The sequence below is a fragment of the Neoarius graeffei genome, chromosome 5 (assembly GCF_027579695.1).
Source record: "Neoarius graeffei isolate fNeoGra1 chromosome 5, fNeoGra1.pri, whole genome shotgun sequence".
NCBI lineage: Eukaryota > Metazoa > Chordata > Actinopteri > Siluriformes > Ariidae > Neoarius > Neoarius graeffei.
Genome location: NC_083573.1, coordinates 53,331,442 through 53,354,454, shown reverse-complemented (window position 1 = coordinate 53,354,454; position 23,013 = coordinate 53,331,442). Strand labels below are relative to the sequence as shown.

The 23,013-nt window shown below is 40.6% G+C and overlaps 1 protein-coding gene across 2 annotated transcripts in view; it reads left to right on the top strand.

Moving 5' to 3' along the window:
• The window catches only part of dpyda.1 (dihydropyrimidine dehydrogenase a, tandem duplicate 1), a 326,140-nt gene that overhangs the window by 239,307 nt on the left and 63,820 nt on the right, over nucleotides 1-23,013 (top strand). For both annotated transcript variants that reach the window (XR_009654732.1, XM_060922033.1), the window contains exons 17-18: nucleotides 10,075-10,195; nucleotides 10,524-10,643. Coding sequence is in view for 1 of the 2 variants with exons in the window: in XM_060922033.1 (XP_060778016.1) it covers nucleotides 10,075-10,195; nucleotides 10,524-10,643 (241 nt within the window). In the remaining variant the exon portion in view is untranslated. The remainder of the gene's footprint in view (nucleotides 1-10,074; nucleotides 10,196-10,523; nucleotides 10,644-23,013) is intronic.

Genomic DNA, 23,013 nt, shown 5'->3' with positions numbered 1-23,013 from the left:
CCGCTTCCATCATCCCTCCTACGAGACTTGCCGACTGCTGGCTCTTAACGAGAGCGCCCACCTGCTGTGACCTTGCATGGCAAAATTAAAATTTCAGGTGCAAAGCCACTATCCCTTTTCCACCCATCTCTGTTCAAACCTCAGCCCCTCCTGTCTTTCTGCCTGAGGGTGCTAAATACCCTCTCTCTGCTCTCTTTCTCACTCTTTACTCTCCTTGTTCCCTCGCTCCACTCACCCCCCGTTGTGCTGAAATGAATCCCACGCCGGGCTCCACCTGCCCTGCGGTGACAGCACGGGGGAGAGAGAAAATAAATAAAGAATTCTCCATGGAGATGCCGTGCCCCTCCTTTAATTTCATACTAGACCTCCCCTCCTCCATGCAGCCATTCCTCCTGAACAGTGCTGCTGGAGTGAGTATGCAATTCACTCAGCTCTTATTGCTGCTCACCAGTCGATTTTCTTTGCTGAATGCTCTTGAGTGGGACTGTAAGCTCTCCATGTCTGATCATGTGTCCATGAGGCACTCTGGCTCTTGACCATGCTCCTGATTTCATGTTTCCCACGCTGCAGGACTGCATCGCTCCCAAGCCATTAGTGGCAGGTTCTGCTGCATTTTCCCCAGTCACACACAAGTCTGCCATATGCATACACACACAGGTGTTGGGCAGTCCAGCCATGCATGTAATGTTGTGTGTAGCAGACTGCATGGAGGACAGGGACATGATTCCTGGCTTACAGACTCATACTCTCACCCCCATCTGGCCTGTAATAAGCTGTCACGAGCAGGCCTCAGAGGGAGCACATGCCCACTGTGAGAGCACAGTTCTTACAAGCAGCATCTGTTTGGTGGCTGGTGCCTGGCTGCAGGCCATGACCCCATCTCTCTTGCTGGAACAGACCTAATGCAATTTCCCCGTGACCCCTCTGGGAGGAAGGCCAGCTTTGCTTTTGGTGCGGCTGTGTTCGTGTTGTCCTTCTTAAAGACTAACACCATTCTGCTCATAAAAAGTCATGCCCTCAGGATGCTAGATTCAGAGTGCACTACCACCAGGTGCATGCTTGCCACAAAACTTGCCATACTTGTAAGACTTAGAAACACCTCAGCGTATGTTTATACTGATATGTCTTGACCAGGGATGTCAAACATATAGCCTGTGGACCAGAACAGGAACCAAATAAATTTAGAATTTTTTTTTCTAGATTAAAATCACCCTGTGGACCATAATTAAAATGAAAGTTTTGAAAAAAAAAGTGCATCTCTGTTAATCTACTGGGGAGGAAAATAGAACAATAAACTTGTGGCCATAAACTCAGCTACTGACAAAAAAAATTTGCTGGTGATATGTAATCCATTACTAGCAAGCTAAATTTCTTCTCTGTAGCCATGCCTTTTTCCCAAAGAACTAATTTAGAGGGTATACAGCAATGGCAGTGAATACTTATGCAATTATTTATTATAATTTTTTTTTTAATATGATCCTAATTAAACCCATTTTAATTCCAGGTTATAACATTTTCCACAAAATGTGGAAATGTTCAGTGGCAAATGAATACTTATGGAGAGCACTATTGTACAGATGCATATATTTTGATACAACCCCGATTCCAAAAAAGTTGGGACAAAGTACAAATTGTAAATAAAAACAGAATGCAATAATTCACAAATCTCAAAAACTGATATTGTATTCACAATAGAACATAGACAACATATCAAATGTCGAAAGTGAGACATTTTGAAATTTCATGCCAAATATTGGCTCATTTGAAATTTCATGACAGCAATACATCTCAAAAAAGTTGGGACAGGGGCAATAAGAGGCTGGAAAAGTTAAAGGTACAAAAAAGGAACAGCTGGAGGACCAAACTGCAACTCATTAGGTCAATTGGCAATACGGTAGGTCATTAACATGACTGGGTATAAAAAGAGCATCTTGGAGTGGCAGCGGCTCTCAGAAGTAAAGATGGGAAGAGGATCACCAATCCCCCTAATTCTGCACCAACAAATAGTGGAGCAATATCAGAAAGGAGTTTGACAGTGTAAAATTGCAAAGAGTTTGAACATATCATCATCTACAGTGCATAATATCATCAAAAGATTCAGAGAATCTGGAAGAATCTCTGTGCGTAAGGGTCAAGGCCGGAAAACCATACCGGGTGCCCGTGATCTTCGGGCCCTTAGACGGCACTGCATCACATACAGGCATGCTTCTGTATAGGAAATCACAAAATGGGCTCAGGAATATTTCCAGAGAACATTATCTGTGAACACAATTCACCATGCCATCCGCCGTTGCCAGCTAAAACTCTATAGTTCAAAGAAGAAGCCGTATCTAAACATGATCCAGAAGTGCAGACGTCTTCTCTGGGCCAAGGCTCATTTAAAATGGACTGTGGCAAAGTGGAAAACTGTTTTGTGGTCAGACGAATCAAAATGTGAAGTTCTTTATGGAAATCAGGGACGCCGTGTCATTGGGACTAAAGAGGAGAAGGACGACCCAAGTTGTTATCAGTGCTCAGTTCAGAAGCCTGCATCTCTGATGGTATGGGGTTGCATTACTGCGTGTGGCATGGGCAGCTTACACATCTGGAAAGACACCATCAATGCTGAAAGGTATATCCAGGTTCTAGAGCAACATATGCTCCCATCCAAATGACGTCTCTTTCAGGGAAGACCTTGCATTTTCCAACATGACAATGCCAAACCACATACTGCATCAATTACAGCATCATGGCTGCGTAGATGAAGGGTCTGGGTACTGAACTGGCCAGCCTGCAGTCCAGATCTTTCACCCATAGAAAACATTTGGCGCATCTTAAAACGGAAGATATGACAAAAAAGACCTAAGACAGTTAAGCAACTAGAATCCTACATTAGACAAGAATGGGTTAACATTCCTATCCCTAAACTTGAGCAACTTGTCTCCTCAGTCCCCAGACGTTTATAGACTGTTGTAAAGAGAAAAGGGGATGTCTCACAGTGGTAAACATGGCCTTGTCCCAACTTTTTTGAGATGTGTTGTTGTCATGAAATTTAAAATCACCTAATTTTTCTCTTTAAATGATACATTTTCTCAGTTTAAACATTTGATATGTCATCTATGTTCTATTCTGAATAAAATATGGAATTTTGAAACTTCCACATCATTGCATTCCGTTTTTATTTACAATTTGTACTTTGTCCCAACTTTTTTGGAATCGGGGTTGTATAATTTTATATATTTCATCTCATGATCTCTAGCCGCTTTATCCTTCTACAGGGTCGCAGGCAAGCTGGAGCCTATCCCAGCTGACTATGGGCGAAAGGCGGGGTACACCCTGGACAAGTCGCCAGGTCATTACAGGGCTGACACATAGACACAGACAACCATTCACACTCACATTCACACCTACGGTCAATTTAGAGTCACCAGTTAACCTAACCTGCATGTCTTTGGACTGTGGGGGAAACCGGAGCACCCGGAGGAAACCCACGCGGACACGGAAGAGGACTCCACACAGAAAGGCCCTCGCCGGCCCCGGGGCTCGAACCCAGGACCTTCTTGCTGTGAGGCGACAGCGCTAACCACTACACCACCGTGCCGCCCAATTTTATATATACAAAGTTAATTTAGATTTTTTTGTAATGAATTGCAGTCTTTATCGGTGATACACAGAATGTTCAATTCACTGTGTGTTCAGAATGTACCATTCAGATGAATGCTGAAAAACAAACACATTTAAGAATAGTTGATGTGTTATTGAGCTACTAAACTGATTTTTTTTCAAACTCATGTTAGGGAACTGGCCACATTACATTAGTTCAATGTCAAGTAGGTTGGACCCCTGGTCTATACTGTTATCATTATTTCCTTGCAAACTTTTAGTCTGTTTTAACACTGATATTAAGTTTGTTTCTAGAGGTTTATTCATAAAGACTAACATTACTACAGGTTTGTCAATGAACAGAAGGGACTCTTTCCTATAACACTGCAGTGACATCTGGTTTTGTTGCCTGGAGTTCAAGATCGGCTACATCAACCAATGAATCTCCCCAAGACACCAGCAGCACGATTAACCATCTCTCAGGAGCTTAGATATTACAGCTCCTTCACTGGCAGATGGCTCAGAGCAGACTAGTTGAATCCAGCACTCCAACCTTGTTTATACCCTGTTTAAGTCTTGAATAAATCAAGACAAATTGCTATGGATGACACTTGCTGGAGACACAAGTAGCTAAATCCAATATCTTGTGGAAAAACCCTGACTATATATGAATTTTATCTACAACAGAGTAACCTTTACTGTCCTCCATATAGAGCCTTTAGAATGTTTATGGCATAATCTTTACATGTGAATGTCATCCCTCTGTCCATTTCTCTAAAGCAGAACGCACATCCGCAAACACACAAATTCTCCATCTCATCGGAGAAATGGCACTGAATTACTGAATATGTCATGGAAACAGAAATGAAATAGTCTCAGGGACATGTATGTTTCTTTTGGGTACCCTATTCTGACAATCAATCCTGGCTAATGGTTTTAAAAAAAATCAATCACTAACCTTTCCCCTCTGCCAGAAAGTGACCTCAACATTCCATTTTGCACATAGACCTGGTAACTCACACTTCTTTATACAGGAAAGCAAAATCCATTGCTTGAGTACATATGTTATAATAGCTGCTGGATTTGTCAGAAAAGAAGGCTCTTTCCTCTAAATGCACAAATGATGGCGCTTGCTGAAGGACAAGGAAAAAAGACACACAGAGAGAGAGAGAGAGAGTGAGTCTGCATTGTGATTGAGAGTTCTGCCTGAAGTTTGTGAAAGTAGTAAAGTCTGCATTATGTAATGAGTATAAGATAATGAAAAGAAAAGGTCAGCACAAACTCTAAGAAATCAAATGACATTTTAATAAAAAGTTATACTAAAAAATCTCAGCATGATCAGAACTTATATCAGTTTCTAGTACAGGTCTAATAGAGGCTTGATGTACATCACTGCCATATAATATATTGTTCTGCTGCTTGAAGAAAAATGTCAAAGATTTGTGTTCTTACTCATCGTCTGACATATTGACTAATGAAGCTTATTATACATAATTATATCACTGTACCTCACTCGGAATACATTTGTCAGCACATGAAAGACAATTAAACGTAAAAAAAGATTTTATAACTAGACAATAGGACACTGTTTATTTTTACATAAAAGAAATCTATTTTGCTAGGTTTTTTTTTAATATAAACAAAATGTTTCAGTTCACTCTGATCATGCAAGCCAAAAGAAAGGCTTCTGTAATGGAAGACATATTGGATTTATGTGAAAAGTTTCTTGCTTTAAATGTGCCTACTGTGGAGGTGTGGGACTCGTGCACTTGGAGTGAATACTGTAACTTAGTACGGAAGTTCAGTTCACTATGCAGTTTTTAATATTGTTTCTTTTCAGTCTGGAAGAATAGTTAGTCAGGTTTAAGCCTAAGACCTTGTGTAAAGTAAGTATCATATTGAATGCATCATATTAATACACACACACACACACACACACACACACTGGCTACATTATTAGGTACACCCAGACACCTGCCGTTTTATGCAGTAATCTAATCAGCCAATCCCTTGACAGCAGCACAATGTATAAAATCATGCAGATACAAATCAACAGCTCCAGTTAATGTTCACTTCAAACATCAGAATGGGAAAAATCGTGATCTCAAAGTGTGACTTTCACTGCAGCATGGGTGTTGGTGCCAGATGGACTGGTTTGAGTATTTCAGAAACTGCTGATCTCCTGGGGTTTTCACACACAACAGTCTCTAGAGTTTACACAGAATGGTGCGAAAAACAAACAAAAAAAAAAAACACTGAGTGAGCGACAGTTTTGTGGGTGGAAACGTCTTGTTGATAAGAGAGGTCAGAGGAAAATGGCCAGATTGGTTCAAGCTGGCAAGAAGGATATAGTAACTCATATAATCACTCTTTACAACCATAGTGAGCAGAAAAGCATCTCAGCATGCAACAGCAGAAGAACACATTGGGTTCCACTCCTGCAACCAAGAGCAGGAATCTTAGAATCAAGAACAAATTCCTATTAAAGTGGCTGGTGAGTGTGTGTGTTCCACATAAAGAGAGAGAGAGAGAGAGTATGCATTGTGACTGAGAGTTCTGCTTGAACTTTATAAGAGAAAGTAGTAAAGTCTGTATGATGTAATGAGTATAATATGATGAAAAGAAAAGGTCAGCAGAAACTCCAGGAAAAGAATGGTTATTTGAGTTACCATAGCTTCCTGTCAGCTCCAACCAGTCTGACCATTGCATTGTCCTGTCCTTTTTCATTAATAAGGCGTTTCCACCCACAGAATTTCTGCTCACTGGATATTTTTTGTCTTCTGCACCATTCTGTGTAAATTATAAACTGGTGGATGTGGAAATCCTAGGAGATTAGTAGTTTATGTATCACATTTCTCCCATTCTGATGTTTGATATGAACATTAACTTCCGCTCTTGACCTGAATCTGCATGATTTTATGCACTATGCTGCTATCCCATGATTGGCTGATTGGATAATTGCATGAATATGTTGGTGTACAGGTGTTTCTATTGATGTGGTTGTTGTATTATTATATAAATGTTCTGTACATCGGGTTTTACACTATAATGTACTCTATATACGGATCTGTGAGTGAAGCTATGTATAATTTGGCAACTCACCTCTTTGCTTTTCATCAATGGCAAGGGACCACCACAGAATTACCACTGACAAGATATTATTGGGGTGGTGGACTGTTGTCTGCACAGCAGAGACAACATGATTTTGTGTGTGTGTGTGTGTGTGTGTGTGTGTTTTGTACTACTATAAGTGTATAAAGAGCTCCTACTGGTTGGATATTTTGTTTGTTGGACCATTTCTCAGCCCAGCAGTGATATTCAGATGTTTAAGAACCCCATCATCATTGCTGTGCCTAATACAGTCATACCAGGCAGCACCACACACACTAACATGTATAGTGCTGAGCGTAAATGAGTCCACTCCCTTTGAAAAGTAACATTTTAAACAATATCTCAATGAACACAAACAATTTCCAAAATGTTGACAAGACAAAGTTTAATATAACATCTGTTTAACTTATAACATGAAAGTAAGGTTAATAATATAACTTAGATTACACACTTTTACTCAAATTAGGGTGGTGCAAAAATGAGTACACCCCACAACAAAAACTACTACATCTAGTACTTTGTATGGCCTCCATGATTTTTAATGACAGCACCAAGTCTTCTAGGCATGGAATGAACAAGTTGGCGACATTTTGCAGCATCAATCTTTTTCCTTTCTTCAACAATGACCTCTTTTAGTGACTGGATGCTGGATGGAGAGTGATGCTCAACTTGTCTCTTCAGAATTCCCCATAGGTGTTCGATTGGGTTCAGATCAGGAGACATACTCGGCCACTGAATCACTTTCACCCTGTTCTTCTTCAGAAATCCAACAGTGGCCTTAGATGTGTGTTTAGTCATGTTGGAAAAGTGCACAACGACCAAGGGCACGGAGTGATGGTAGCATCTTCTCTTTCAGTACAGAGCAATATATCTGTGAATTCATGATGCCATCAATGAAATGCAGCTCCCCGACACCAGCAGCACTCATGCAGCCCCACATAAGGACACTGCCACCACCATGTTTCACTGTAGGCACCATGCATTTTTCTTTGTATTCCTCACCTTTGCGACGCCATACAGTTTTGAAGCCATCAGTTCCAAAAACATTTATCTTGGTCTTATCACTCCAGAGTATAGAGTCCCAGTAGTCTTCATCCTTGTCAGCATGGGCCCTGGCAAACTCTAGGCGGGCTTTTTTGTGCCTGGGCTTTAGGAGAGGCTTCTTTCGTGGACGGCATCCATGCATGCCATTCCTCTGCAGTGTACGCCGCATTATGTCACGGGAAATAGTCACCCCAGTTTGGCTTTCTACTTCTTTAGATAACTGCAGTGAACTTGCATGCCAATTTTCTTCAACCCTTCTCATCAGAAGACGCTCCTGTCGAGGTGTTAACTTCTGTGGATAACCTGAACATCTCTGTGAGATAGTTGCAGTTCCATCTTTCTTAAATTTTTGTACCACTTTTGCTACAGTATTCTGACTGATAAGTAAAGCTTTGCTGATCTTCTTGTAGCCTTCACCTTTGTGGTGTAAAGAAATTATTTTCTTTGGGGAATTCTGAGGAGACAAGTTGAGCATCACTCTCCATCCAGCATCCAGTCACTAAAAGAGGTCATTGTTGAAGAATGGAAAAAGATTGATGTTGCAAAATGTCACCAACTTGTTCATTCCATGCCTAGAAGACTTGGTGCTGTCATTAAAAATCATGGAGGCCATACAAAGTACTAGATGTAGTAGTTTTTGTTGTGGGGTGTACTCATTTTTGCACCACCCTAATTTGAGTAAAAGTGTGTAATCTAAGTTATATTATTAACCTTATTTTCATGTTCTAAGTTAAACGGATGTTATATTAAACTTTGTCTTGTCAACATTTTGGAAATTGTTTGTGTTCACTGAGATATTGTTTAAAATGTTACTTTTCAAAGGGGGTGTACTCATTTACGCTCAGCACTGTACATCCCTCTGTATAGTCTGCATTACCAGTCAAAAGTATGGACACACTGGTTTCAATATATATTTTCTTAAATTAATTTTGATACACTTATATTTGAAATTTGACCCATGTGTAAATTAATTTCTGAATCAAAAAGTATTTTAATGAATAGGGTTTTTTTTTGTTTGTTTTTACTGAAAACAAGTAATATTTTTAGTTGAACTTTAATTGTTTCTCCAAACAGTAGTTTTTATTTTGAGCTCAAGAGAAGCAGCCAGTACATGTGTCTATTTAGGAACTTAAAAAAAAAAACAAACCTTAATCAGGAACACTTAAGGGGGAGCACGGTGGTGTAGTGGTTAGCACTGTCGCCTCACAGCAAGAAGGTCCTGGGTTCGAGCCCAGCGGCCGACAGGGGCCTTCTGTGTGGAGTTTGCATGTTCTCCCCGTGTCTGCGTGGGTTTCCTCTGGGTGCTCCGGTTTCCCCCACAGTCCAGAGGCATGCAGGTTAGGCTAATTGGTGGCTCTAAATTGACCGTAGGTGTGAATGTGAGTGTGAATGGTTGTCTGTGTCTGTGTTGGCCCTGTAATGACCTGGCGACTTGTCCAGGGTGTACCCCGCCTCTCGCCCATAGTCAGCTGGGATAGGCTCCAGCTTGCCTGCGACCCTGTAGGACAGGATAAGCGGCTACAGATAATGGATGGATGAAACACTTAAGAATTTACAATATAGAATAGTTTTGATTTGCTTAACACTTTACTTGGTCACAGCATAATTCACTGCATATGTGCTACTTTTTAGTGTAAATAATGTCTTCATTATTTTTCTCACTTAAAGTAAAAATGAAGAAAACCCTTTTATGTGATGTGTGTGAACTTTTGACTGTTAATGTAGAATGCACCATATATAAGACGTGTTAATATATAATCCATCCTCAGTATGCATTTCTTTCTCCCTCCAATACTACATCACACTGTCATACATTACATTATACTGTATCTAAAAATTTCTAAATTATAACTTATTAAATCTTTGACTGCATTATGTATCTTAACTGTTGCTGATCATGTGTTGGGACAGATGTACAAATATGTTTGAGAGATTGTGCAGCGGCCATCCCTGTGTTGCTGTTGGTTTAGATGTTGTAGATTTAGACGTGGTTGTATGCTTGAGCAGGCTGCAGAACTTTGCTGAGTGTGAGCACGTCAGACACTGAGCAGCCTCTCCTTTCTCTAAACAGCCAGATTGACAGGCCAGGAGATGTCTAATAAAGCATGAATCCTCCTGGAGCAGCAGTTCACACTTATATAATCCCTCTATCGCTGTGCTGAGGATTTCTTTCCCCCTGTCTCTCATTCTATCTCGCATACACTGGCCCATAACAGACTGCCAACATTAAGTTACCCTGTTTTGTGGTTTGTGCAGTTCGTTCTGCTGTGTGAATCTCTTTTTGTTGTTGTTTGTGTGTTTGTTTGTTTGTTTGTTTCCCCAACCAAATTTGAAAAGGATCCAGAGCTGGTGCGGAACATCTGCCGCTGGGTACGACAAGCTGTCACTATCCCATTCTTTGCCAAGCTGACCCCTAATGTCACCAACATTGTGGATATTGCCAAGGCTGCACATGAAGGTAGCCGGTTTTTCCATAAGCATTTCGTCACTCTTAACCAGAGCGCTGATCAATAAATGTATCAGATTTCACATTAGTAGATTTCACAACTTACAAAGGTCAAGTGTTATTCCAGCCATGAGCCAAATTTTCAACATGTTGATAATAAGCTTTAGTGCAATGAGGAGTAGTGATCAGATGTGATCTGTGTAATGGTATGACCTGGCAGCATGGGGCTCAATACAAGCCCTACGTTATCCCACACCCTGCAGCTTTTTTTGCAAGGCTAGATTTCACCTCTTTCTCCTCCTCCTGCTACGTGGCTAATTTCTGAACCCCGTGGGTGTAGGTGGTGCAGATGGCGTCACCGCCACCAACACGGTCTCAGGCCTGATGGGACTGAAGGCAGACGGCTCTCCCTGGCCTGGCATCGGCCGAGACAAGCGCACCACATATGGCGGCGTGTCTGGTAAGTGTCACCCAGCTCACTGGATCCATTCCTTTTTCCTTAGGGACAGCACCGCCAGATCGTGGGTGTGTGCAAGTGTGTGTTTATTATTTGCTTCTTTGTGCATGCAGGAGTGTTGTGGGCTCGTATGGTTTAGTGGAAACACTTGTGTGTTCTCTTTTCAGTTGTAATCTTGCTTTGAGATAAATGCAGTAGCTTTGCTTTTGTGTGTGTGTGTGTGTGTGTGTGTGTGTGTGTGTGTGTGTGTGTGTGTGTGTGTTGCTGTGAAAGACTGCTGGTCAGTGCCACTAATAGCAGTGACAGATGGAGTCAACTGAGCCTGAAAGTTGAATAATGCTGCCCCACTTTTTTTTCTTACTAATTAAAGAGTACAAACTATATAGAAAAATGGTAAGATGTCTTGCCTTGTAATATGATTTTTTTTTTTTTTTTAGAGAGAGCATGTTCTCTCACAAGACTAACACATCTGGCAAAGCAGTTGTTATTGCATATTATGTTATGCTGAGAAACCACATTTCCTGACAGCCACTCTCAAAACACATCTGATTTTAGGAGAGTTTTGTTTTAAGGGAAGCATTCTACTAGTTTTACCTCAGTAATTAGAATCCAGACATCACTTATGTCTTCTAAGAGATGTAAACGTTGATTTTTTCCCCCCCAAAAAAAATTTGTCTGTAATTGCTTAAGCTACAGTATTCATCCAACAGTGGCTGCTTGCTTCCTCGGTAACAATTTCAGTATACATTTAGAAGGAGACAATACTGCAAGTGTGTCTAATTTCCCAGAAATTGTAGTTCTTGAAAATATTCTCTGATAGTATCATCTTCTCAAGTGTTGTCATTTGAATATTGGCTCATGTAAGTGTGCAGTAAGGGACTTTTGAAGGGAAAAAGCACATTTCGAGCCCGAGCGCCATGCTTCAATGGCAGGTTGTAAAACAAAAGTACTCTGGTTGCTATGGGATGTTAACACTGTTTGCAGCAGCATCGCAGTTCATGAAGACATTAGACTGATGTATTTTCAAAAGAGCATGGTTTTCCCTCTGCTGCACTGCAGGGAGTGCAGCTTATGTGTTTCATGTGTATTTCATGTGCTTCTGTGGCTTCTTTATTTGCTATTGTGTAAGTTACTGTAAAGACTCTACTACCAAAAAGGTTATATGATTTGTTAGACCACCTGTTCACTGTGAGTTGTGCTGGTATGAATAGTGGTGTTTTTTTTTTCCCCTCCCAAATCGTGTCTGCTGGAGTGTGAGAAGTCTGATTGTCTGCTCTCACCTTCTCTGTGCTGGAGCCATTGCGCTTCATCAGAGGGAAGCATGAGCTACTGTCCAGTCAGTGGTGTGCTCCAGCCATGTACTCAATAATTCATGTGCATGCTGTTGCTTCCCCTCCTTCTGCTCTGGATTGTGGCTGGACGGCTGCTCTGCTGCATAGTTAATGCTATTTATGAATCAGGACTTCTTTTTTTTTTTTTTTTTTTTTGTGTGTGTGTGTGTGTGTGTGTGTGTGTGTGTGTGTGTGGACAGACAACTGTTGGAATGGTGTCTGAATGACGTTGATTTGCAGGCCTGTTTCTCTGCTATCCTTTGCCTTTACCCTTTTCTGGTCCAGAATGTCTGGGATTGGAGAAAGGAGGAAAAGACAGGAGGTGGCCTAGCACCTGGCCCAGAAAAAAGGAGGCATTAAAAATTAATGGAGAGAATATTGTGGCAGTATTTTATGTAAGCAAAACTACTTAGTGTCATCTTTTCCCTATTTAAGATTTGCCTGCTGGGCTCTGATATCTCACAGGAGGTTTGCTGCACCCCTGTCTAGCATCCATCCTCCTACAGCTTGCAAAGCTATGCCATTCTTCCAGGGGCCATAATTCACCGCAGCCATGATGTATGGGATTTGATTTAATGACAAAATTATTGAATTTATTACATGCTTGTGAGCTCAGTTTTTAATGGCATTCTGCAAATATATGCATGTTTATGGCTTCATTTGAATGAATCTTGGAGAGTTTCATCCACAAATAAGCAACCTGAAATTTGCCCAGCTTACTTTTATCATATCCATAGCTGCTCTGCAGAAAATAGAGTGAACAGGGTAATAAGGCAGAAAGAGGGTTTTTTTTTCTTTACTCTGGCTGTAGGGTAAGGAGTCACTACTTGCACATCATTTCAGAAATGATGAAGGATTTCTTATCTTCACCTAAGTTCACTGCACTGTGGTTATTCAATTCCTATGTGTAACAGGCCAGTGGAAAACACATACAGCCTCCTGTTAGAGAAAATATTCTCCTCCTGTCTGTTGGCTACTGAAAGACAGCCTCAAGCCTCTCCACCTCGCTGTGCACGTGCGTGTGTGTGTGCGTGTGTGTGTGTGTTTTTCATGGCTGATACATTTTGTATGTCTCCAAGATCAAAGCTGGGCAAGGTCTCCTCTGCCAGGCTTCTTCAGCATGCTCTAGCTCATACACTCAAATCTCAAGTTTGCTGCATCTCCACACTACTGTGTCAAGAACTGTGGTGTCAAGCCTCTTATTTGAAACAGAATACTGGAATATACATAAATTTATTGTTTATCGAAATATTTGGTACAGACCATAAAGCAAGATGCAATGTAGCTTTGATTCATACAAAACTGTCAAAGGGGTCCTGGCTTTTAAATATAAAAGAGTTCAATGTACCATATAAAAACACACTGTAACTGGCCTAGTTTATACACTCTATATATGGAAACAAAGCTTCAAAGAACAGAAGCCTAAGGATTTGTTGGAAAATAAAAATGACATGTCTGAAATTTAAGTGCAATTCTACATAAACTTATCATGAGCATGTCAGGGCAATAATGGACATTCTGGGGTAGAATGATTGCACAACATGCATCTTTAATTAAAAAAAACAAAAGACAAAACCAAAAAAAACCACCAACTGAATTTGGTGCCCAAGTTTTAATTTATTTTGAGCTTTCTGAAATCAACACAGGGTTTAGATAGATAGATAGATAGATAGATAGATAGATAGATAGATAGATAGATAGATAGATAGATAGATAGATAGATAGATAGATAGATAGATAGATAGATAGATAGATAGATAGGATTTTCTGATGTAAAAAAAAAATGAGACCACGATAAATAATTTCAAAACATTTCCCACCTATAATCTGTACAATTCTATTGAAAAAACAAACAAATCTGTTAGGGAGAAAAACATAAAAAATAAAAAAGTTCAATAAGCTGGTTGCATAAGTGTGCACACCCTAAAACTAATACTTTGTTGAAGCACCTTTTGATTTAATTACAGCATTCAGTCTTTTGGGGTCGGAGTCTATCAGCCTGACATATCTAGACTTGGCAATATTTGCCCACTCTTCCTTGCAAAAGCGCTCCAAATCTGTCAGATTGTGAGGGCATCTCTTGTGCACAGCCCTCTTCAGGTCACCCCACAGATTTTTAATTGGATTTATGTCTGGGCCCTGGCTGGGCCATTCCAAAACTTTAATTTTCTTCTGGTGAAGCCATTCTTTTATTGATTTTGATGTATGCTTGGGGTCATTGTTGTGCTGAAAGATGAAATTCCTCTTCATCTTCATCTTTCTAGCAGACACCTGAAGGTTTTTGGCCAAAATTGACTGGTATTTAGAACTGTTCATAATTCCCTCCACCTTGACTAAAGCCCCTGTTCCAGCTGAAGAAAAACAACCCCAAAACATGATGCTGCCACCACCATGCTTCACCGTGTGTATGGTGTTCTTTTGGTGATGCTCAGTCTTGTTTCTGCGCCAAACATACTTTTTGGAATTGTGGCCAAAAAGTTCATCCTTGGTTTCATCAGTCCATAACACATTTTCCCACATGCTTTTGGGAGAGTTAATGCATTTTTTTTTTTAATTTAGCCGGGCCTGGATGTTTTTCTTTGACCCTACCTCATAGTCCAGACATATGGAGAATATGGGAGATTGTTGTCACATGTAGTACACAACCAGTTCTTGCCAGAAATTCCTGCAGCTCCTTCAGTGTTGCTGTAGGCCTCTTGGCAGCCTCCCTGACCAGTTTTCGTCTTGTCTTTTCATCAATTTTGGAGGGACGTCCAGTTCTCGCTAATGTCACTGTTGTCCCATATTTTCTCCACGTCTTGATGACTGTCTTCACTGTGCTCCATGGTATATCTAATGCCTTGGAAATGTTTTTGTCCCCTTCTCCTGACTGATACCTTTCAACACTGAGATCCCTTTGACGCTTTGTAAGCTCTCCGTGAACGTTGGCTTTTGCTGGAGGATGAAACTGAGTAAATGTCTGAACTTTATTTGGGGTTAATCAGAGTCATTTTAATCGATGGCAGGTGTGAACCCAAAAAGACTGAATACTGTAATTAAATCAAAAGGTGCTTCAACAAAGTATTAGTTTAAGGGTGTGCACACTTATGTAACCAGTTTAGTGTACTTTTTTTTTTAAATGTTTTCCCCCCCTAACAGATTTCTTTGTTTTTCATTTGAACTGTACAGGTTATAGGTCACATTAAAGGTGGAAAAAGTTTTGAAATTATTTATCATGGTCTCATTTTTTTTTTTACATCAGAAAAACCTATCATTTTAACGGGGTGTGCACACTTTTTATATCCACTGTATATATATGGTTATTCCACGAAATTGAGTTGTACATGCACGTAGCACCGAGTTGGCTATAAACCATGTATGACAAAATTGAGTGAAATAACTGTTTTATTCTATCCACATTCACTGCATTTTGAGGAACAGAGCATTTTTATTTTTATTTTTATTTTTTTGCAAATTCGATAAATAAAAACTTTCCAAAACATCCGACAAAATTATTTCCGTTTAGGCGGACTTCTTAAAAACCTATCAATGGCCGCCTGAATTGACTTTAGTGTTGTTGTTTTTTTTGTAGAAAGTGACGTCTTGCTGTCATGCCGAGGTATAGAATAGGTGTAGACATTTGTTTAATTCTTTCTCGTACATTTCAGTTATGTAATTTTCAAACTTTTGAACCAGTCTAAAAAAATTCAACAAATTTTAATGCTTAAAGATGAAGAATGTAAACAAACCGACAAAATGACAGTAGCAATTTGTGAAAAATGCTCTAATAATAATTCTTGAAAAATAAAAAAAGATTCATTCTTACCATCAAATACTTTCATTCCATATTTTATTGGGGTTTTTTTTGTTTGTTTGTTTTTGTATTGGGGGGTGTTTGTTTTCGAGTCAAGTTTTTATTTCGTCCTCGGTTGGTTCAGCAACACACTCCACGAGTAGCCAGAGTGCACAACTGCTCATATCCAGTGAATGTGGATAGAATAGAGAGAGAGAGAGAGAGAGAGAGAGAGAGAGAGCGAGCGCACCTATTATTTGGTTAAATGTCCCTCAGCAAGTTTCACCTTCACCAGACACTTTTGGTAGCCGTCAACAAGCTTCTTCCTGGCATAATTCGTGCTGGATCTTTGTCCACTCTTCCTAGCCGAATTGATAAAGTTCAATTAAATTTGTTGGTTTCCTGGCATGGACATTTTAAGCACAGTCCACAAGTTTTTGATTGGGTTGAAGTCAGGACTTTGGGAAGGCCAAAGTCCAAAAGCTTATTGTTAGGCTACATCCACACGACAATGGCAACGAGATGTTATTTAAAAATATATCGCGTCCAAATGGGCAACGGATCAGTAAAATATCAGGTCCATATGGCAACGCAACGCTTGCTGAAAATGATGCAATACACATGCCACACCTCTAGGGGCGCTGTAAGACGGTCCCTTCGGAGACACCAGAACAATAGAAGAAGTAAGGATGCATGCGCATAAACTATTATGCGCGAGACTTCATATTAGCCACAAAGTCAGAAAAATCTGTTCGTAAAATTACATTATAATGACCAAATACAATGAAAAGTATTTTTCCAGTCTCACCTGTGAAAGGTAATCCCATGTGATCTCGTTTGGACGGCAAACCTGTTGGTACAGTTAAACGCAGCTAATCTTTATTCTCCGCTTTGACCTATCCAATATGGCGGCGAGGATGACGTATGATTCTACGCGGAAGGCGGCGTCTTTAATGGTCCGGAATAAATTGAATGCTACACGTTGATGGATTAATTTGTTGTTTCTCACCTGTGAAAGGTAATCCCATGTGATCTCGTTTGGACAGTAAACCTGTTGGTACAGTTAAACTCAGCACATGAATCTTTATTCTCTGCTTTGACCTATCCAATATGGCGGCGAGGATGACGTATGATTCTACGCGGAAGGCGGCGTCTTTAATGGTCCGGAATAAATTGAATGCTACATGTTGATGGATTAATTTGCTCTTCTACGCCCTTTTTGAGGAATGTATTGTAGGACTTAAACCAAGATCTGAAGAGGTGAGATCGCTCCTTTTTTTCCCTATTTTTGCTGGCGGGATTGACTCTGCCCTAAGGGCAGAGTCTCTCTCTCTCTCCCTCTCTCACTTTGCACCATTACACAATAAATATTCACAGTGAAAATATTTTGTAAGCGCGTTTCATGAACCAAGTTATAGGATTTGTTGACAACTCGCATCGAGTTTGTTACACTTCTACCTGGCGTGAAGCACTCACAGTCATGTGGTTTTGACGTCATCGTAAACAAATCCGTTCTACTCATCCAGACGACTTCACAACGGCAACGTTGCCAGATCTTTCCACTCTGGAACCCGTTCTCAAAAAGATTGCGTTTTGGGGCTCCCAAAACGCCGGTGCCGTGTGGACACCAGGCCTAAACGATAAGCAATTGTATCGGAGTCACCTGAATCCGTTGCCGTGTGGACAGGGCCAGACTGCTTTATCCATTCCACAAAAAGCTTTAATGTGTTTGAGGTCATTGTTCAGGTGGAATCCCCATCTGTGTCCAGTTGAGGTTATGCTGAAGAATTCTGAGGTAGTCCTCCTTCTTCATTATTCCATCACCTGTGCTTAACAGTTGCTTCGCAGTTGGAACAGTGTTCTTGGGGTTGAATGCCTCACCTTTACTCCACTAAACATGCCTCTAGTCTTTGTGGCCAAACAACAATATTTGTCTTATCTGACCATAAACCTTTTTTCCCAAAGGCTTTTTCTTTGTCCATGTGGTCAGCTGCAAACTTTAGTCGAGCTTGAAGCTTTTAATTTTGGAGCAGGGGCTTCTTTCTTGGATGTCAGCTTCTCAGTCCATGGCAATATAAAACTTGCTTGACTGCTGACAGTGTCACAGCTTCCAGTTCATGGCAGGCCTGTGCCTTGGTGGTTCCTGGGTTGTTCCTGACCATCTGAAGCGTTTCCTCTCAATTGAGGGTGACAGTTTGGGTCTTCTTCCAAACCTTGGCAAAGTGACTACACCTCCCAATAATACTTATCAAATGATCTCTTTTTATTTTAGCACAGAGATGCTACTAACTGTAGGCAATCATGATCACTAGCAGGAAGTTAAGAAGTATTTTTTTTAACTTTCAGCATCACTGAATTAATAATCTAAGTGAGTATGCTTTTGACTCTGTGTTGATTTGAGAAAACCCAAAATGAATTAAAACTTGTGCACCAAATGTATGGGGTTTTTTTTCGATTAAAGATGTATGTTGTATAATCATTCTTTAACAGATAAAGAACAGTTCAAAGAAATCACTGAAAGCCCAATATTACGACTGACATTCATATCCATAATGAGTGTATGTAAACTTCTGACCACAACTGTACGTGTGTGTGTGCCAGTAGTGCCATGGATTGAGTGGTGTCAGAGCCCCTTTGAGAGTGACAGGATTTTGGCAGGTGTGCTTCTGCATAACTGCTGTATGCTACTGCCTATCATCTGAGAGTGAAAGAGTGAGAGGAAAAAAATGGGTGTCAACAAATGTAGTGATGCTCTAAGTGGTCCACATTATCTCATCTCATCTCATTATCTCTAGCCGCTTTATCCTGTTCTACAGGGTCGCAGACAAGCTGGAGCCTATCCCAGCTGACTACAGGCGAAAGGCGGGGTACACCCTGGACAAGTCGCCAGGTCATCACAGGGCTGACACATAGACACAGACAACCATTCACACTCACATTCACACCTACGGTCAATTTAGAGTCGCCAGTTAACCTAACCTGCATGTCTTTGGACTGTGGGGGAAACCGGAGCACCCGGAGGAAACCCACGCGGACACGGGGAGAACATGCAAACTCCACACAGAAAGGCCCTCGCCGGCCACGGGGCTCGAACCCGGACCTTCTTGCTGTGAGGCGACAGCGCTAACCACTACACCACCGTGCCGCCATCCACATTATGTGCCTTGCTTTTTCTTTTACTTTTTTATTCACTGATCACAATAATCATCTATTGATCTTTTTCTCTTCATGTCTGTTTTGGAGAACACAGAGCAGTGTATTGGGGCTCTAGGGGTGTCCTTTTTCTCCTGTAATGTGATAATGTGATAATATGTGCACATCACCCAGTGTTTGTTGTCCTGCTGTTTGAGGATCAACTCTGTAACAACAATGACAGAGGGAAAGAAAAGCTGCTTGTCTACAAGTCCAGTTCTGACTCATCTGAATGCTCATGCAGCTCTCTGCTTCTTTTGCCAAAGCCTATTTCCAGCTGAATTCAGCATGTATCCAGACTGCATGAGCATTGATGCACTTCTGCACTGATAAAAGAAAGAAGACCTAAGATGCTGGTCTGGCAGGCTACAGGTCTAGAAAACATCTTACTCCACGTGACAGCAGACTCCTGTCAAAAATAAAAAGAAAGCAAGTTTGCTTTTCATGTTTACATTTTTCTTTACCTAGGACATCCTCTGCCCCTCTTGCTGTGTGAATACTGTGAAGGCTGGTGGAAGGAAGAGTTTGGAGATGTTTATCTGGAGTTTGTGATGCAAGAGACTATAGCTGTTTAAATTAGAGCTGCATGTTTGAGTAATCAGCACAGCAGTCTGCGTGTTAGACAGACCGTGGTACAGTAGGCCTTTTATTTTAATTAAATGATTAATTAAAGCTGCATCACTGAGGACAGGCTTCTAAGCACTGTCAAGATTTCAATTTTGTGTTAAATATATTCTAAAGGCCAGACCCTTAAATCTCATGGGCCAGTAGCAGGCAGCGAGCTGTGAACATAAGTACAGGCTAACTTCTAATGATAAGAACACAGAAGGAGATGAGGTTCTTGAAGCACAGCCATTGGATTGGGCTATCAATCACTGTGCTCTCCAGGGACATGGCAGATGAGACAAAACACTGAAAAAAATTTCAGAAAAAATTAATATTATTGTTGCATTCTTTTTCTTCTTTCTTCTCTCTCTCTCTCTCGCTCAATGACCCCTTTTACATCACCTGTTCAAGGTGGAATTCTTATGCCTTTATTCCACCTCACTTTCTGTATAAAACATTCAGTGCGTTTACATGCACATAGAGAAAATCGAATTTCTGCCGTTGCTCGACTGAAATCGAAGCTCTAAATGGCATGTAAACACCTTAGCTAGGTTGAAATTGAACCGAACTTGATTTCTCGCAATCGAGCTACACGACCTAGATTATGCGATTGTAGCCGAGCTACTTAGTGCATGTAAACCCTATCGAGCTACGGAGTCGAGCCGTTTACTTCAGCGCTGCCCCTTCCGGAAGTGACGAGTGACGAGACCAAAAGCGGGAAAAACAACAGCCTCGGTCGGCATGACAACGAATCATGACAACGGCATGAATCTTTTCTTTTTGTGGCATTGTTTGCACTGTTAAAATTTAGCTCACTTACTGTATCACCAAATACATCTGTACAGCTGTTGCATAGCTGTGAATTGTGTACATAAACAAGTCATTGTATTTGTGTGTGTGTGTGTGTGTGTGTGTGTGTGTGTGTGTGTGTGTGTGTGTATATATATATGTCCAACATCTGAAGAATGTCAATAAAAACAAAACAATTGAACTTTTTGTGTTTATTAAGACATAAGTTAAATTGTAAGCAAAAAAAAATATTTTTTGTAAGCAAAAAATGGACTTTAGAAAAATATTATTGTGCAAAATAAGTTGTCTTACAAAACAGTGGTCTGCGCCGGACAGTTTGTAGCCATACAGTCTGTTAGAGCAAGCCTAACAGCTTGAACACGGAACTGCCAGTGTTGCCAGATTGGGGGGTTTTAAGTGCATTTTGGCGGATTTGAACATGTTTTGGGTTGGAATACGTCAGCAGTATCTGGCAACACTATAGCTCTTCTTCATGACGACAACCGGAAGTGTACCAACACGATGGGGCGTGTAGCGGCACGTGTGGCTCGGGTGCACAATGCACCTTGCACAATAGCCCGATTTCACTTGTGCATGTAGGATTGGATTTCTCTGGCACCCCTGCTGGGACCCTTTGCTCGATTACCGACAGCAGCTCGATTTGGATGTGCATGTAAACATACTGACTGAATTTGGAATGGGGGATCTGTTTTGTTCCGCCTCTGAGCCACGACGTTTGGTTGTAACAGAACCAGAATCATGTCTGTATAAAAGGGACAGCTGGAACAGTGGAATAGGGGTGTGATGCTTTTGGCCTTGACATTCTAGTTTCTGAGACCAGCGTGAATTCAAACATTTCTATCTACAGTATCTAAGGTCCGTGCATCTTTCTGTCTCAAATTGCTTCCTACTTCTCTTCACTTTTTCCTCCAAAATAATTCTGACTACACAAACATATTGCTTGCATGAGTCTCTCCACTCCTCTTATCCACATTACCTCTCTCTCTCTCTCTCTCTCTCTCTCTTTCTCGTTTTTGAGCAGTTTTCTGTGACACTTTTTCCCAAAAAAACCAATTAGGTCTGTTCACTAAAGGACACAAAAATGTTATATATATTGAGGCTATTACTTCCCTTAAACATGAATTATTTAACAGAAGTGATTAGATGTTGCATATGATGCTCAGCAATTTTGCTTGTGTTTGAAGGGTGGTATAAATGCACAGGCTAACAAAAGCACCTCAACACTCAGTTCACCTGCCATTGTTTTTAAAGCAGCGCTGGTATTTTCGGGGTATTCGTATTTCTGTCACATAGATACATCACCCTAGATGCCAACCCTCTGTTGTGACACATCAACCCTCTGGTTGCGGAATGCTGACTTGCAGTGTAAAAACACACACTGGCATGGCTTCATGCCAGCTTTATTTGATTCACTGTAAATCACTAAAGTCAGAATATTGAGGTGCCTTCTTTACGCCAATATTACAGAATATCTATGTAAATAGGGCTTATGTGTGTGTGTCTGTCTGTTCTTTTATTTGCTGTTCAAGTTCGAATCAAACACTTTAAAAGTTATAAAATCCACAGACAGGAAGCAGATAAGGAATGGCCCCATAAAAATTGTTAGAGTACCTTGCCATGTTCAAGTAAGCCTTCCTCAAGTTTTATGCGAATACATCTGAGCATTCACAGCTATTTAAGCAAAACAAGCTCTGACCCAGTTGGCATTCTAGTTCATCCTAAAGGTTCAGTGGGGTTGAAGTCAGGGCTCTGTGCAGGCCGCTTAAGTTCTTCCAGTCTAACCTTGGCAAAGCTTGTCTTTGTGGATCTCCCTTTGCACACAGGGACATTGTCATGCTGAAACAAGTTTGGGTCTCTTAGATTATATTATGCAAAGACATCCTATATAACTGTGTGCTTCCAACTTTGTTTCAACAGTTTGGGGAAGGCTCACATAAGGATATGATGGTCATGTGGCCTATATAGTGTATATGCATGCAAATATGGCCAAAATTGCTAAACTAGGGGAAAAAATACATTTTTCAGAATGCTGACAAGGAGCTAGGGACCTGAATTTTTGTATCCATAAATTATTATTCTAGTACTATACACAACCCAAATTTCAAATACAAATAAATACAAATAGATACAGTTCTTTGCTCCAGGGCAAATTTCACTCATCAGTTTCTTTTTCTTGGTTGATTTAATTTGGTGATCTTTAATGGTAACAGACCTATAGATGTAAAGCTTGTTACTGTCTTCTCCAGAAACATATCCTCAGTAGCTTTTTCGCTTTGTTTGATAGTCACTTTGTTCTATCTCACTACTGGATTTTGTAGGGTTATTGGCGGCATCAGAGTGACTTCTTGGACATAATTTAATTACAGGTTTCACAGCTTCACTCATTCTTTTTGCCAAGAGATTAGTTGTTCCAACCATATGGCTAAGAAATACTTTGTAGCAGTTTGCATCTGAATTTGAGAATACACCAACAGAGCAAAGCAAAACGGATGCTATGGCTGTTGTTACACTAGACAAGATGATAACTTGAGACAATTAAACCTGTGCTGTTTTTACAGACCATCAGATCTATAATTAGTGTGCTTGCAAAAGCACACTATTGTTCTTCTTAAGTTTTATTATTATTATTATTATTATTATTATTATTATTATTCCGTTTCAC